Source organism: Carya illinoinensis, chromosome 10 (genome assembly GCF_018687715.1).
Source record: "Carya illinoinensis cultivar Pawnee chromosome 10, C.illinoinensisPawnee_v1, whole genome shotgun sequence".
Classification (NCBI taxonomy): domain Eukaryota; kingdom Viridiplantae; phylum Streptophyta; class Magnoliopsida; order Fagales; family Juglandaceae; genus Carya; species Carya illinoinensis.
This window is the reverse complement of record NC_056761.1, coordinates 39,559,074-39,576,097: the sequence shown is the minus strand read 5'-3', so window position 1 is coordinate 39,576,097 and position 17,024 is coordinate 39,559,074. Positions and strand designations below refer to the sequence as shown.

Below are 17,024 nucleotides of genomic sequence, written 5' to 3'. Positions count from 1 at the left end.
CTTACTGAGTATGTGACGAGAAGATTTAACACTTGGAACAAAAGCCCTAGCAAGCCAACAAATGTGTGGTTGGATCGCTACAAGGATCCACCGGTATGTATGTTAATCACAACGCATCATATGGATCCGAGACACGAAATATCTCAAAATTTTAGCAACTTAATTTAAAATTAAAATTGTAAGACAATGCTTCTAATAATCTGAGCTATTGCCTTAACTACATGCCCTGCGAAATATAGGAAAAAGGTTAAACACCTTTTCATGTTCACTCGCCATTAAACTTCAGAAGGCGCCTTTGCCACAATTGACAATGCGTGTAGTCCACTCTGCAACTCCTCTTGCAATAAAGCATAAACAAGCCTATGCCTCTTAACCAAACTCTTGCCTTCAAACTCCTTAGAGACAACTTTCACATTAAAATGTGTTTCCCCATCACTTCCTTTAACACCTGTGTGCCCTGCATGCTGATATGAGATATCTTCCACCTCTAATTCTACAGGACTAAGCTCTCTCTTCAATTTCTCCTTAATTCTCTTCCCCCTACTTCCCAAATCACCTGAATTTATGTTTTCGTCAACACCCACATCAGAATGCAATCCAAAGTTCACATTTCCAACACTGTCATTGATTTTCGATACGGAATTCAGTATCACCTCTGGGTTTTCTTCAACATCCACATTGGGATTTAATCCAGAATTCATGTTTCCCATGCCACCATGGACTCTCCGCTCCAAATTCTTGCTCTTTTCAGTTTCCACAACCAGTTGGAGTGCCTTCTTTTGCATCAACCTCAACATGTTCAAGAACCCATTATTCCTCGAAGGTGTGAGACTCTGCTGGAGCCCAAGAAGCACCACAAAGTCTGGAGAGACCCGCAGAACCTCCTCAACAGGCCTGCCTGAAAGCCCATTGACGAGCAAAGCAGCAAGCCCCTTGGTGAGGATTGAGTCGGAATCAGCCTCGTAGAAAACATTCTTGTCAGCATCCAAAAAGGCCCTGACCCAAACCTGGGAGACACAGCCCTCTACCTTGTTTTCCTTTGTCTTGAACTGGGTTTCAAGAGGCTTGAGTTTCTTCCCGTAGAACAGGAGTTGCTCATACTTGGCCTTGGGCTCTTCTACAGATTGAAATAGCTTGATGATTTCTTGGAGCTTTGGTGGTAGTTCTTCTATGGGTTGCAGAGGCACAGAGCCAGATGCTGATGACAATGGAGATGCTAATGATGACAGTGTAGTGGGAAGTCTATGAAAAGATCTGGTTTTAGAAAATGAGAGAGTATGGGGTTTTGGGGCTGTGAGGGTTTTGTAGGAGAGGAGAGGATATATGATTTTGGTGCTGAATAAACGGACAGAGGGTGAGATTGAAGGTGAATACATGAGGTGGTGGTTCTTTTCGTTTCAGGTGGTGGACAAGTAAAAATACAGCTTCAAAGACCTTTTATGTGTTAGGTTTCTAATCTCATGAGCTCATTGTTTTTGTCACCCCTTCATAAACAAAGTGCCACCATTAGTGTGAAAAAAAAAAAAAAAAAAATTCATATGTAGAATGAGAAAATATTATTGATCCGACTCATGACATTTCAACAGGTACACAAGGGTATCATAAAAGTTTAACAATATTACCCAGCCTACTATAAAAAAGTGGCCAAAATAAGAAAAACTCAGTAAGCTTAAAATAATCACAAGTACCTGATTTCCAACACCCCCCCCCCCCCCCCCCCCCCCCCCCAAAAAAAAAAAATTGGCTCTTTGCCGCTTGGTCCATAATTTGGGTTAGATTGAAGAGAGATTAGTTACATTAAAAAAATGAAAAATAAAATCGAGAATTTTGAGGGAAAAAAACTATTTAGGTATGTTTTGTGTTTGTATTTGCAAGTGGGGTGGACCCCATCGAAATAATGTTTGCATGTGAAAATGATTGGGTCCACTAATGACATGAAAAGTTTTGGGAAGATGTTATAGTATTTTCGGTTAAAGCATGTTGTGTTGAAAGTTAAGGAAAATGAACATTTCTGATGGGCATCACAAGTGTTAGTTCACATCGGGAGAGAGAACATCTTAAGTGCATGGTTGAGGAATTAATCTATTGAAATAGCCGGATCCAACACCAGGTAAAGAGAGAGCTTACCCTTCTTTCGAACAACCCTCCCCCACACCCCTTAGCTCCCCCTTCCATGGCTAACGCCACTATCAGGGCCGCTTCCAAAGTGTCAAAAATTTTAAAGTCATACAAAAACTACCTCTATTTCAAGAGTCTGAAGAGTATGAATCCAAGTTTGGACAAGAGCATAAATCCAAAACGAGTCTCCCCTTCTTTTAAAGCATTTTTTTAAGACAGAAAAATTTCATTCATAACCAATAAAGAGAAGAATAGGCAATATCAAGGTACGTAAGGAGTATACTTGAAATACACCTAATAAGAGAGGGAAATGATTAAGTAGCATCAACATTCAACATTCAATTCAACGGTCTAACAGGTCAATGTTTGGAAAGAATACAAAAAATAGGATGAGTCGAGAAATAAGGCTAGGCTGTGAAGCAAAATAGCAGGACAAAAAAATGCAAATCACCAAAACATATATCAAGAATATCGAATCTCAAAAGAAAAATTAGATTGGGCTGGGCTAATCGGGTTACAAACCCTACCTCGAAGCCTAAACCAGGCCCTCAGATATCTTTCTGCTCACCAGAAGAGGTAGCTCTTTGAGTTTCATTCCAGCATCACAAGGCGGCACCTCATGTTGGCCTTGGTTTGCAACCGATACTGCCAAGGCCACCATGGGGCATGCTGGTGAGAATATTATTATGATTTAGGGTACCATGACCAATCCTAAACCATTTTAATAATCATAACTACACCTAATTTTTACCTACTACCATTTCTGACCATGCAAGTTCAGATTTCTTCACCTAAAAGTACAGTGGCACAACCTCCTCACTTAATATTACCACTTGAAAGTTTTAAAAGAGTAACACAGTATCTTTACTCGACTTTCTCTCATAGCTGTAATCAAGAGGATCATATAATATTAAACCAAGCATAACTTGCAATCTGAATGCCCAACAGCATCTAAGTTCACCCAAAAGTTTTTATTTCTCATCCAGATCCCACTCAAAACTTCAGCTACTATTCACACCAGCCTAACTCAGCTTGATCCATTCTCCCATACAAAACTAACAATACTAGGCCTGTTTCTGCTCACATATCTCTTCATGCAGCCATTTGAACAGAAGCCCATACTAGCCCAATTCTTACTTACTGCTGGACTACCGGCTAGACAGCAACCAGTTCTCTAAATCCATCACCTAACAGTATCTACTAAAAAACCAATTTGAATTTTTACATTAAGTATGGTCTTCAAAACTAAGACAACAAATTTTCAGCCTCATCAACCAATCTGAATCAGCACCAAAATTATAATTTTACCACACATGCAGAGTACAGTTCCCAGGTTACTCAACTTCAACAAATAGCAGTTCCAAAACTAATAGTTTGAAGATGAAAATGTTTCTTTCCAAAACTTTTTCCCCTGCCAAAAAACATACATGACACATTTCAAATTAACCATTCAGTTTAAGGCCCCAATAATGAAATTTCCACTAACAACTTGTTAAGCCGAATAACTTAATATTGGATTGACTATAAGCAGCAAAGTATTTAAAACTTCAGAGCACACAAAAACCACTATGCTTTTATTTCTCCAACTGATTTCATAATTACAATAAGATTGTCATTTCTGTTCAAACCTAAACCCCATTCAGAATAAAAAATATTTTCTCTCTATATAGGTAAAATTATATTTTATTTTTTTGATAAGTGATATAGGTAAAATTATATTTTATTGATAGAAAATTAGGCATAGACCAAGTACACAGGAGGTATACAAAGAGAACATCTAACTACAAGCCAAGAACTAGTAATGGGTGATAGATACAGGGAAATTTACCCCGATGTGTTAAAACTTTATTATTTTTACTGATAAAAAAAATATACAGGGAAATTATATAAACTAGCCCCATTAAAATCAATGACAATAACCCATGAAAATATAGTGGTGAAAAATCTCTTAAGCTCGTCCAAGGAATGCCCCCGATCTTCGAAGCACTGACCATTTCTCTCCATCCAAAGAACCATTTCCCACACAGCAGCAGTTTGGGGGTTACCCAGAAGACCATTCCAACACCAAAAAATAACCACCACCCTTCTGGCCATTACCCATGCCACTTTGGTCCAGTTGAAGATGTCATCCCACAAAAACCTGGCCATTTCCCCATTTTCTTACACAAATAACACCAGTCCATAACAATAAGACCACGTTTCCACAGATTATCAGTGATAAGGAGTTTCCCAAGGGAAACAGTCCAACCAAAGAAAGCTACCTTGAGGGTATCTTACATCTCCAAATAGATTTTTCTAAACCTGAGTCATGTACAAATCCTCTTCCAAACTCAATCAGTACAAACAATAACCACAATTTCAATCCTATCAAACAAAAATTCAAAATAAAAGCTTCCTCATAGTGGTCGAATCATACTTTTCATCATATTCAGACTTCTTTTTTTTTTTGATAGGGTCATATTCAGACTTCTATACACAAACTTCAAAATAAAAGCTTCCTCATAGTGGTCAAATCATACTTTCACCATATTCAGACTTCTATACTCCAAAGTCCCAACTTACACACCGAGCACCCAAAACCCATCGAAGTGTCACTCAGAAATAAACCAAATTTCAGCCCAAAATCTGCTTTCACTGAACTCCTCCAAGCCGGATATACCCGCATCTCATTTCAAATTATCCAATCTATCGCACCAAGAATCAACTAGCATAACTACTTATCGGAAAACAAATCAACCATCAAAATTCAATTTACAATAAAAATCACAATAAATAAAGTCCAATAATTTGATTGTAACATTAAGAAAAAAAAGGTTTCCCAATGCTCAATCATATTTACTCACCAAATTCTAATTCCAAATTAGGCAATTATCACTGAGAGCTAGAAATATTACCTTGGCTTCGTGCGGAAGGGATTTGCTGCGGTTTTACAGAGACGATGATGATGGCTCGGCTGTGGCGAAGAAGGTAGGTGAGAAAGAAAGGGAGAGAAAATCCAACGTAAATTACCGGGATGGAGGCCGAGGGCGGTTATGGAAGACGCAACCGAGCGACGAAACCGTGAGAGGGAGGGAAGAAGACCAAAATTTGGGAACTAGGTGGATAGGATCCTTCACTTCTACGTATGTTCTTTCATAAATAGGGTTGGACTTCGAGCTTTTAACGGGCCTTGGCTTCACATGAGTTTTTTAATTTTTTCTTATAGGTCTTAAAATATAAATAAAGAAATGCAATACAGAAGTGGATAGGCTCGCAGAAATGGGAACGTTCCGACTGATCTCCAGTAACAAAAGTGGGCTGAGAATCCAGGCGTGAGTTAAAGAGTTATGTTATGTGTTGTCTATTTTGGGTTATGTTAAGAGTCTTGGGCTGAATGTCTAATCCAGTCCCATTGGTTATTGAGTCCAAATAAGAGTCATGTAATGGTAATTGAGTCCTTTGCTTGGTTAAAAGTTCATTTATTGGACATTATGCTTTTTGTTGAAAGTTGAGTCCACAGTTAGCCTATCTTTTAACCAATTATTCCGTAGATTGTTGCTTGATAGTTTAGAGTCATGATTGTATTTATTAACCAAAATTATATTGTTAGTTGGAGGTTAACCTCCTCAAAGTGGTTGTTACTTATTCAATGCCTTGTGAGATTCTTCACTGTGGTATACAAGCCAAGTTTGGGCCCATGCCAGATGGCATTGGAAATCAATACTCGCAGCTGGCAGAATCTCTTGCAGTAGTAAAGCAAACTCAGGAAACTAACTTAATCATTAAGCCAAAAAAAAACCCCAACGATAGCCTCTAGCGGTGGCCTAAGCATTCCCTTATAGCATATTATCAAAGAATTAGCCCAACAGTTGCAAGATATGGTATCCAATGTAGAACTTTTGGTGCGGAGTCAAGGGAAGAAATTGGATGACTTAGGGAGTGGTTTTGGTTCTCAAGTTGCCAACCCGTTATTTGTAGAACAAGGGAGAATTCAAAGTCGAGCAGTGGTCCCCTTGGGTGGCTCTATTGAGCCAATCAACTTTTTACCTACCATCATCTAATCTTCATGATCGTGTCATGCTGGCTTCCTTCCATATGGAAAGGAAGGCTCTCATTTGGTTCAAGAGACAAACTAGTTGGGACCCAAACAACTTCTCATTGAAAAAGCTATCGGGGGCATCCCTCTTGGCTTAAAATACTACAAATGCCAACCCCAGATGCATCATAATTAACCTCAAACACCTCAAAATTTAGAAAAATCAAAAGTGGTTCTTCTATCATCTTCTGCTTTATCAATTGAAAACTCTTATGTCTCCTTAGACCACTGGAAGGTACATTCATTGAGGCACTCTGTGATAGGGGCAATCAAAGTGCTGAAATTTCTGATGAACTAGCAGTAGAATGAAGGATGCAAATTCATGGAAACTCTTAACATCATGCAAGGTCTTAGGTGTGGGCCACTCCAAAATTGCATCTACCATTGATTGGTCTCCATGAACATCATCAATAGACACAACAAAACCAAGAAAAGTGACAAAAGTTTTAGATAAGGAACACTTTTTCTGATTGACAAACAAACATTCCTTCCTTAGCATATCAAAAATAGATCAAAGGTGATTTGAGTGTGACGCCCATGTCGGATTATAAATTAGAATATCAACTAAGTAAACAACAATGAATTTTCTCATAAAAGGCCGTAAAACATTATGCATGAATCTCATGAACATGTTGGGTTCATTGGACAATCCAAAAGGTATGACCAACTACTCATACAAACTATATTGTGTCTTGAACGCTTTCCAGTCATCTCCAAGCCTTATTCTAGTCTGGTGGTATCTACTTTTAAGGTCAATTTTTTATAAAACCTTAGAACTGGATGGTTGATCCAACATGTCATCTAGGTGAGGAATCAAAAATCTATAATACTATACACCCCACTCCCCAATAAAGTCATTTTTAAAATTTTGGGAAATTGGTGTGTTACTATTGAACCTTGACTTAAAAATATTTGCTTTTATTCTAAAGGAAGCACAAGGTACAAAGATTATATAAATAAAATAATTCTTTATTAAAATATTGAGATCATAAAAGAGAGTGTGTGGAAGCATTTAATAAAATTTCTAGATGCTTTCGCCATAAAAAATCATATCTTAAAACTCTGTGCATGATCTAGGTCATTGTTACGCCTCCCTAGGCTAAGTCCTATCCCACAGTCCCATCCTTATAAAAATCATCACCTATGGTGGTTAAAACATAAAAAACATACAAAAAAATAGTCAAATACTCAATAACAAACACATCATATAGTAAACATAATAAATATAGGATTTTCATGAAAATATAAATACTCATAAATACATACTTAAATAATATGAACATGAACTTATCCTTCACTTGTCATAGGTTGATACCCATTGTTGACCCCCATGAGTTAGGGTTAGTGAATCTAAGTAGATTTCAATTCTGCCCATAGTTACGGGTTATGGAATCCATACATAAGGAAGACACACTGGGTGCACTACCAACATGTACAATCTGGCAATGCAATATGCCCATAACATACGGTACATTCTTCGTATCATAACATAAGCCGTTAGGTATCTTATCATTCATACTTCATCATATCAGACTTGAATACTTGTCATATCTTGTCATATCATATCATAGATTTCATATGAAATCATGCCTTATCATAACATAGATTTCAAATAAAATCGCATTCTTTTATAAATTTTCGTGATACATGTTTCCTCACATAAAATCATAATTTTTCATAAATATTTTAATGTATAAATCTTCATATAAAATCATGCATGGCTTTTTATAATTTTATCATAATTTGGGTACGTAAAAAGAGGCTTCCAATGGAGAGTGTACATGCATAATATTTTTATAAAAAGACATGACGTTTACTGTACATACGTATAAGGATATGATCATGCTATTTACCTTGTAACATAATTCCAAAACCTCTAGGGCATGACTGATTACCTATAAAATACATGTACTTACATAAATTCCTAATTTAGTCACATATTTTAGAATTAAAACCCAAACCCTAAATAAATCTTTCGTAGGCCCTATCAATATTTTCCATTAAACCCATGAAATATTCCAACTTGTTCTTAAGTCATCATAAATTCATATGTCTCCCATACACCCATACTATCCAATCTCATGACCCATTAGCAGTATAATACTATGTTTGAGAGAGAGAGGGAGAGAGAAAGAGAGAGAGCTAACGAGAGGGAGAGACAAAAACCAAGGGATAGAGAGAGTCTCACGTACAAGGCAACATGTGGGTTGGGCAGTGTTTAATGGTGGAGCATTGTTCTCCAACGCCCTCTGTTGCAGCTGGCGGTTGGGGCGTGGCCTCACTATTGTAAGGCGTGGGTCATGGCTCTTGGTTTGGCCCAAACATGTTGTGGTGGTGCATGGCTAGCGAATCCATCATGGGGAAGGAAGCATGGCAATTGTGGGTGTCTCCATTATAGGTTCAAGGCTGGGCTATGGTGCATGTTGGGTGGTTTTCTGTGGGGTTGATGCGTGAAGGAGCCGTGTTCTATTTCAATGTGGAAAAACAAGGGTTCGGTTGGTGTCGTTTACGTGGGCTGCAAAACTGCTGTGTGATGGTTGCTACACATGGGAAGGCTGGTGGTTCTTGGTGCACTGTCGTGTGTGTGCTGTGGTTGAGGGAGGAGACGTGGAGGAGCTTCCTACAGCTCAGGGTGGCTAGACATAAAAGAGCATGCAGAGGCTCTTTTCCTGTGGCTATCCATGGCTACTACAGCTTGGATGAGAGAGTTTTAATGTGAAGGCTAAGGGGTGGTGCATTGGTCGTGCACAAAGGCTATTTGTCGTGAGAAGGGGTGGTGCATTGGTCGTGCACGGAGGCTGTTTGTCGTGAGAAGGGGTGGAGCTACGGTGTTGTGGTTTGCATGATGCTTGCTGGTTGTTATGGTATATGTCGTGGCCCGTAGAAGTAGAAAAATCAAGGTGGGGGAGTGATCACAAGCAACGTGAGAAAGTGAGGTGTGGCTGGGGCTAGGTGGGTATATATAGAAGGGAAACAGGTTTAAAAATTTTAATGCGAAGCGTCTAGAATTGTTAATCCCTATTGAACTCCATTGAGACGTGAATCCTAATCGAAATTGAGATGTGCATGGGTTAAAATTATTGAGAAACCAGAATTGGCCTAATGGTTTGGATTGGATAAAAATTTTTAGTAATTTTAATTGGTTTTCTAAATTATCACCCCATTAATTTCTTCTAAAATTCTCAACTAATCCTAACGACTTTAAAATAAAATTTTGGGCCTTGGGCATAACTAACTCCCAAAATAGTAACTTGCAACTTATCCACTATGGCCCATAAAATTCAATAACTTCAAAAATCTTAATAGCTCGTGAGCTATTCCAATACGACCCATTAAACTTATTTTAGGCCTATTAGATTTTTCATATTTCATCCCTAATAATATTGGGTCGGGTCGTTACAACTTTACTATGTTCCTGTTGATTGCTATGATGTCTATGCATATAGGCTAAGAACTGTCTTTCTTCGATACCAAAAGGGCAGGAACTGCACATGCGCTTATGCTCTCATGGATGTAGCCTCTCTCCAATAACTCAACAAATTGACATTGCAACTCTTCAGATTCCCTGGAACTGAGGCGATACACAACAAATTTAATCTCAGAACAAAGTCAATTTGGTGGTGAGTATCCCTCATAGGTGGCATTCCAAGAGAAAGATCTTCTGGCATTAGATCAGAGAATTCTGCTAGTAGCTACTGCACCTCTAGTGGTAAATTTGGATCAATGTCTGTTGCACTATTCGCACAAGGTAGCAAAGCGTAAATTGCATCTTCACGCTCAATCTCCTTTAGAAACCTGGACATAGAAAGTAGTATTGGCCAAATGACTAATACAAGAGGGGGGTGAATTGAGTTGTATTTAAAAATTAATAATTATAAACCAAATACAAAATATAAAATACGAACAAATACGAAGCAACAGTAAATATAAAAAATAAAGGTAAGAGAAAAACAAACTCAATATTTTAAAGAGGTTCAGCCCTACTGCCTACGTTCTAGGTTCAAGCTACCCCTTGAGGATTCTTAAATTCACCATTTAACCTCCTTTAGTTGGAGATAGAAACATATTACACATTTTAGCAATACTGCTACAAAGAATCCGTATAGAATACCCTCTACACTTACAATCATCTTACACATAGTGATTCAACTATTTCTTATGTAGAACACCTTCTACGAGCATAAGGGTTATACACATAATTTTACTGATACAAGAACTGATAGTGGGTATATTATCAGAGAGTACTCCTTAATAAGTGAAATGAAAATAATACAGCGCAAACTATATCTCTCTCAAAATGAATAGGGGCTAAGGCTTAATATTTAAAAAAGAGTGATTGAAAGTTTTGAATGAATATTGTAAGACTTGTAGTTGATGTGTAGTATCATAATTTTGAAGATTTCAAGTGAGTTATTTATAAACATATGAGACTTTAATTTTAAATTTAAAAAGATTCACATGTCAAATAGGAGCACCACTCACTTTTCAAAACTTTCAAATAAAAATTTGTCCTATTTGCAACTGTCAAAGACAATATCATTTATTTTTTAAAATTTTTAAAGCTAATCTTTTACTTTTAGCATATGACAAAAAAAAACATTATTTAATTTTTAAATTTTTCAAACAAAATCATCTACATTTTGTATATGTCAAAAAGAGTATCAATCAATTTTAAAAAATTTCAAACTTATCATGTACATGTGAGAGATGACAATCAATCATCTTTCAAATTTTCAAAATTTAAACTTTTAATCATGTCATGCATATGTGAAAGATGACAATTAATTATCTTCCAAAACTTCAAATTTCAAACTTTTAACTTTTAAATATATCATGCACATGTGAAAAATGCAATTTGATGCTTTATGAAAAAAATTCTTTTTTAGCTTTATCCAATTTCAAATTTTTCAAGAGATGTACAAAATTTCTTTAAGAGCTTTCTTTATGAGTTTGTTCCCTTTCTTGCTCATGTTTGGTTTGTTGATGTGCTTGGCTCCATGGTGTAGACAACTTGAAATTAAAATTTCTGTATGCTTGAATTCATTTGTTAGCATCAAAATCTATATGTAGATATATAATTATATGAAACTTGAAATATTGGATTCAACAAATAGGTTAGTACTATTGGCTATTGAGGTAGGAGTGGTTCCTTCCTAATGAGGTGCCAACACTAAGGGTGTAACAGGTTCAATTTGGTCCGGTTTTCTTGTTTTAATATACTATATTATATATTATATACTATAGTGATAATATATTGTAGTATATTATATTATATATTATAATTCTATTATAGACTATAGTGATATATTATAATATATAATATAGTGATATATTATAGTATATTATAATATATAGTGATATACTATTAGTATAACTATTAATACAATAAACTATAGAGATATAAGATTTTAAAATTTAATATTATATTAATTTGTAATTTATCATATAATACAAAACTATTTTATATATAATTATATATTATATATAAAAATTATCTACAATATAAAAAATTAAAATATATATGAACCAGTCCGATCTAGTCCAGTCCAGTTTTAGAAAAAGAAAAATCAAAACTGGACCAATTTTGATCGGTTTAAAAAAAACAAAAAAAAAATCATTATCAAACTGAACCAAACTCAGTACCGGACCAAACCCACCAATTCGATCCAGTCCGATCCGGTTTACCGGTTCAACTGTTCTTTTTTACACCCCTAGCCAACACGATATTTTTCCCTTTGCTGTTAAGGGAATACGCATTCTTCCTTCCATCATGAATAACACTGCAATTATACTGCCAAAACCTGCCTAATAACACATGACAAGCATCCACTGAGATGACATCACACCAAACATTATCAAAATATTTTCTGCCAATCGAAAAGGATACTAAGCATCATCTATCTATTGTTATCTCACTACTCTATTTAGCCATGACAATTTATACAACTTTGGATGACAATCTATCTTTAATAGGGGTGTAATTGGTTCTATTTGGTTTGGTTTTGGACATATTTTATAACCGAACCAGTATATACCGGTTTTCATATTTGAAAAACCGATATTACACCAGTTACACCCCTAAATTGGTACTTCTAGTTTTACCCACTCCAGTCCGATTTTTCTGGTATATTATATAGTATATTATAGTCTATAATAATATAGTGATAGTATATTGTAGTATATTATAATATTTATTATAATTGTATTATATACTATAATGATATATTATAATATATACTGATATAGTATTAATATAACTATTAATACAATCGACTATAGAGATAATATATAGTTATTTATATAGGATTTTAAAATTTAATATTATATTAATTAGTAATTTATCATCTAATAAAATATTATTTTATATATAATTATTATAAAAAGTATATATATAATATTAAAAATCATACAAAAAATATTTTATACAATATAAAAAATTAAAATACGAACCGATTTAATTTGGTGTTAGAAAAATGAAAATGGAACGGGACCAATTTTGACCTGTTTTGACCTGTCTAAAAAATGAAATTGATATTGGACCGAACCAAACCTGGTACCGGACCAAACCCACCACTTCACTGATTTTTTTTTTTTACCCCTAGTCTTCAACTACTTCTGAACAGCCTCTTCAGACACCGCGTTCTCACAACTGCCACTGTCAATTATCATCTTGCAAACTTTATTGGCAACAATACAAATAGTGTGAAAAATATTAGTTCTCAACCAATCATCTCTTAAATCACCCTTGGGAGCCAGTATACTCTTGCGAATGACCAGGATCTCATGGCCATCACAATACAACATTGTCTGCATTCTCCTCGTCATCATACACAATTTCTCCAATTTCTTCAGCTTTTTCTACCACTTCTTCAATTAGGAGATTTTTGCCTATCTTATTAGCAGATTTTCTACAGTCAGTTGCCCGATGTCTTGGTTTGCCACATTTAAAACACTTGATATTGGAATTAGAACTCTCGCCCTACAGTGGCTAAGGTGTAGAACGAGATTCCTAACTACTTGACTATTTTGATCATTTTTTTATTATCGACGTCTTGCTCTGTTGTTTCTCCATGACAATTGCATGCTAGTATGCTTTAGAAATTGTCCACAAAGTGTGAATACTGAGGACATCTTGCAAGTGCTGCTGCAAGCCACCCAAAATACCATGCCACCATCTGCTTTTCTGTTTTGGACAAATCATTTTAGGCTATTAATTGATAGAACTCGTTTGTGTAATCCTAAACTGATCTTGTGCCTTACCTCAATATGTGAAGTCGCTGAAACAATGTTTGAGTGTAGCCGCAACGAAGGAAGTGACCCTTCATCTTTTTATTCATCTTCTCCCAATCAATAATCTTGGCCTTGCCCTACTTGTCTTGTAATCGCTTCAACTGCTCCCACTAAGCATATGCTTTACCCTTTAGCCTGTAATGGCGTCCAGTTTCACCTTTACACGATCTGGGACTTCCCTATAATAAAAAATTCACTCAACTTCATACAACCAATAAATGAAACCTTCAGCCTGTAATGTACCAAAAAAGCTCAGGCAAATCCACTCTGAAACCAAGGTCCCTATGATGCTCCTTCCTACCATAGTACTTCGGAAATAAAGCATGATTGTGATATGGATTCTCAAAACTAAAATCAAAATCGTGACCTTCCATCTCACAATCACTGATATTTTGCACGACTAGATGCTGGGTTAACTCTACAACTTGTCTCTACAAATCCTCAATCATCATATCCTGAACACTACGATTACGGTGATGGACTTCCTCGTTCAGAACCTCCCCATGATGACCATGACTACTAGCCATGGAAACTGATGAGATATGAACCCAGGAAAGATGCTAAAGCTCTGATGACAACTGACGCCTGACAAAATTTAGATTAATTCTAGCAGTTAGTTTCAACAAATAATCGAAATAGAGAAGATAAGAAATTCACCCAAAACATAGAGAAAACAACCTTGTTTTCGATTGAAAATTATCAAAACTCCAGAATGTCCAACCAAATCCACAATCCGGGCTGAAATAGCTGTAAATCCGAAAATATCAAGATTTTACTAAAAATAGCAAAATCTTAATAAACACACAAAAAATAAATACATAAATAAAGAAGCAATTTGCCAAAAATTTGAGCAAATTAGAGATAAAAACCACTTCCTAACTAAGAAACGAAATATTAGCATAAAATGCCAAAAAAAATCTAAAATTAGAGATTTGAAGGGGATAATAGCTGATTTTGGGCTCTAAAACAATATCCATTGAGCATAGCTGGGTGACCATAGCGTGTGTGCCAAAAAGTGTTTTCCGAATTGAGGTCATATCTACAAATTTGATACCCATAACCAAAATTATAGCCAAAATAACGATAGTGCTCAAAATTGCCTCAAATCAAGAAAAGGCCATTGTTTCTTTGCTGTACTTGCGTTGACCTGCCGTCCCAAGGTAGTTAAGTGTTATCAATGTGCAATCTAATAACTCAACATCATCTAACTTGGATCCTCCTGCATCACATGCCAAATAAATAAAACAGAAAATATACATCCACAAGACCTACTCCAACATTTATCCATTCTAGAAAAAGATATGGGCTAACATCTCACTTGATTTTTTTAGAAGCTTTGCCTATATCTCTTGGGTATAGCAAGTTCCTTTTGGAAGGAACTTTTCAAGCTATAGGAGACTGAATTGAAGCTTAGTTTAGCCTACCATCCACAAATGGATGGACAAACTAAGGTGGTGAACAAATTTGTAGAGCAATATTTCAAATGCTTTTGTGGTGATTGACCATAGGAGTCAGCTAAATAACTACCACTAGTTAGATGGTGGTATAAAACCAATAGGCATTCCTCTACAAAAGTAACCCCTTTTGAATATGTTTATGTCTACTCTGCCCCAAAACCAATCTTATATATCTCTAGAACCACACTTGTGCAAGCTCTTGAGGAATTAATCCACCACTTTTAATAGTTGACTAACAGAATGGTCACGAAAAAATTAATCTAATCAAAATTGAAAGAGAGTACAAGTTTCAAAATTAAGATGTATGAACTAATCTCTCTTAGAGGCAAACCATGTAGAATATTTAATATTTAACACTAGTTTTTAAGTGCTTCAATTACAATAATATTTACAAAATTTTTACCTAAGTAGGTTGAAGACTTATTAAAAGCTATGGCTTCAATGAGAATCCCAAAAATTTTTTAGAAGTAAATTGCATTAATTAAAAATAAAGAAACAAGAGGAGGGGTAGGTTGCCTCGAACAAACTCTTCATTAGAGTGATTTCAAAAGTTGAAAGAGAATACCAAGATCATTTGGATTAATGGGCAACACCTTGGTTTCTCACTAAGAGAACCAAGGATCGAATCCCCCCACCCCATGTATCAAAAAAACAATTGAAAGAGAATAAAAATAAAAGGAGAAAAATTGCAATGGACCAATATTGATCAAAGGCCCTTTTTTTTTTTAATCAATGAATGACAACTTTAAGTAGTTTCATGTTGGACAAAATAAAAGGAGAAAAATTGCAATAGATCAATATTGATCAGAGGCCTTTTTTTTTAACTAAGGAATGACCACTTTAAGTAGTTTTATGTTGTCCAACAAGTGGATTGACTACAACCGGACCCTGCAACAACTATTTTTGCTCGTCCATTGGAGATTCTCTCACATCCACTATTCAGGAAAAGTCGGAACATATTTGGATAACTAGAGTCGAAACAAGGAGCAACCTATGGATGTTTTCTTATTTCTTGTAGAAAGAAGGGAGAGAGTTTTTCTTTAGAGAGAAAGAAGGTAAAAATAAAAAATAAAAATTGGATGTCGATAAATTGATTGTGATTTCTCATGTCGAGAAAATATATGTTAAATTGTACCACAGGCATAATATGAATCATGATTAAAAGAGGATCCTCAAAAAATATCAAAAGGCTAGAAATCTCTTATATAAAAGTCATTCTAAATCCAATGTTTATTAAATTTTGATCAAGAAATTAGAACTAGATATTATCGGACAATTGTTTTTACAAAAATTCTATGTTCATTCATTTTTACGTACCCCTTACGCACTCCACTAATGTGATTGATTGCATCAATTTTTTAATATAAAATAACTATTTTTTCCAATCACATTAGTGAAGTGCACAAGGAGTACGCAAAAGTAAATGTATACAGCAGAATTGAAAATTTTAATAGCATTAGTGGAAATTGGGTTTTGTATTTTTCAAAAGTTTTTGAAAAAAAGAAAAAAAAGAAGAAGAAGAAAAGCTTCATCTTTAAGCCCCAAAAATCCCAAAAATCCTCTATTTTTAAGAAAAATATCATCTAATCTTTTACCTAGTTTCCTTGAGAAAAAACAACAAAACTAGAAAATAATAAAAGTTCAAAAATGGAAATTCTTTCAAAACTTTTATCCAAACAACTTATTCAAATCTATCTATCTACTTCTATTCAAATCTATCTATCTACTTCGGGGAATTGGAAATTCCAATAAAATTACATCTCAAAAAAATTTTATTCAAGCAATTTCTCATTTTTCCTATTCACTTAAAAAAACAATTTAAAAAAATCTCAACCTTTTTTTCAAGAATTCTTAAAAATTCTACTAATTAAACATAGATTTCTTATGTAATTCTTTTTTATGAGAATAATTATTTATCAGGATTACGACTTGCTTACAATGGTATGGAGGGTTATAACTGTGCAAAATATTAATTGCATCCCTTTCGAGTAGATGAAATATGGGTTTGGTATCTTAATCCTAGCAATTATCCTTATCTTGATTTTATTCGCTTATCTAATAAGATCAAGTGATCATGATATTAT

At 35.1% G+C, this 17,024-nt stretch overlaps 1 protein-coding gene across 1 annotated transcript; it reads right to left on the bottom strand.

Annotated features, from left to right (window-relative positions):
• Nucleotides 1-24: 24 nt before the first annotated feature.
• Nucleotides 25-5,280, bottom strand: LOC122279875 (sufE-like protein 1, chloroplastic/mitochondrial). Its single transcript, XM_043090762.1, has 2 exons — nt 5,013-5,280; nt 25-1,484 (listed from the first exon to the last, which is right to left on the bottom strand). The coding sequence occupies exon 2, from the start codon at nt 1,374-1,376 to the stop codon at nt 276-278; it is 1,101 nt and encodes a 366-aa protein (XP_042946696.1). The 5' UTR covers nt 1,377-1,484; nt 5,013-5,280; the 3' UTR covers nt 25-275.
• Between the last annotated feature and the right edge of the window lie 11,744 nt (nt 5,281-17,024).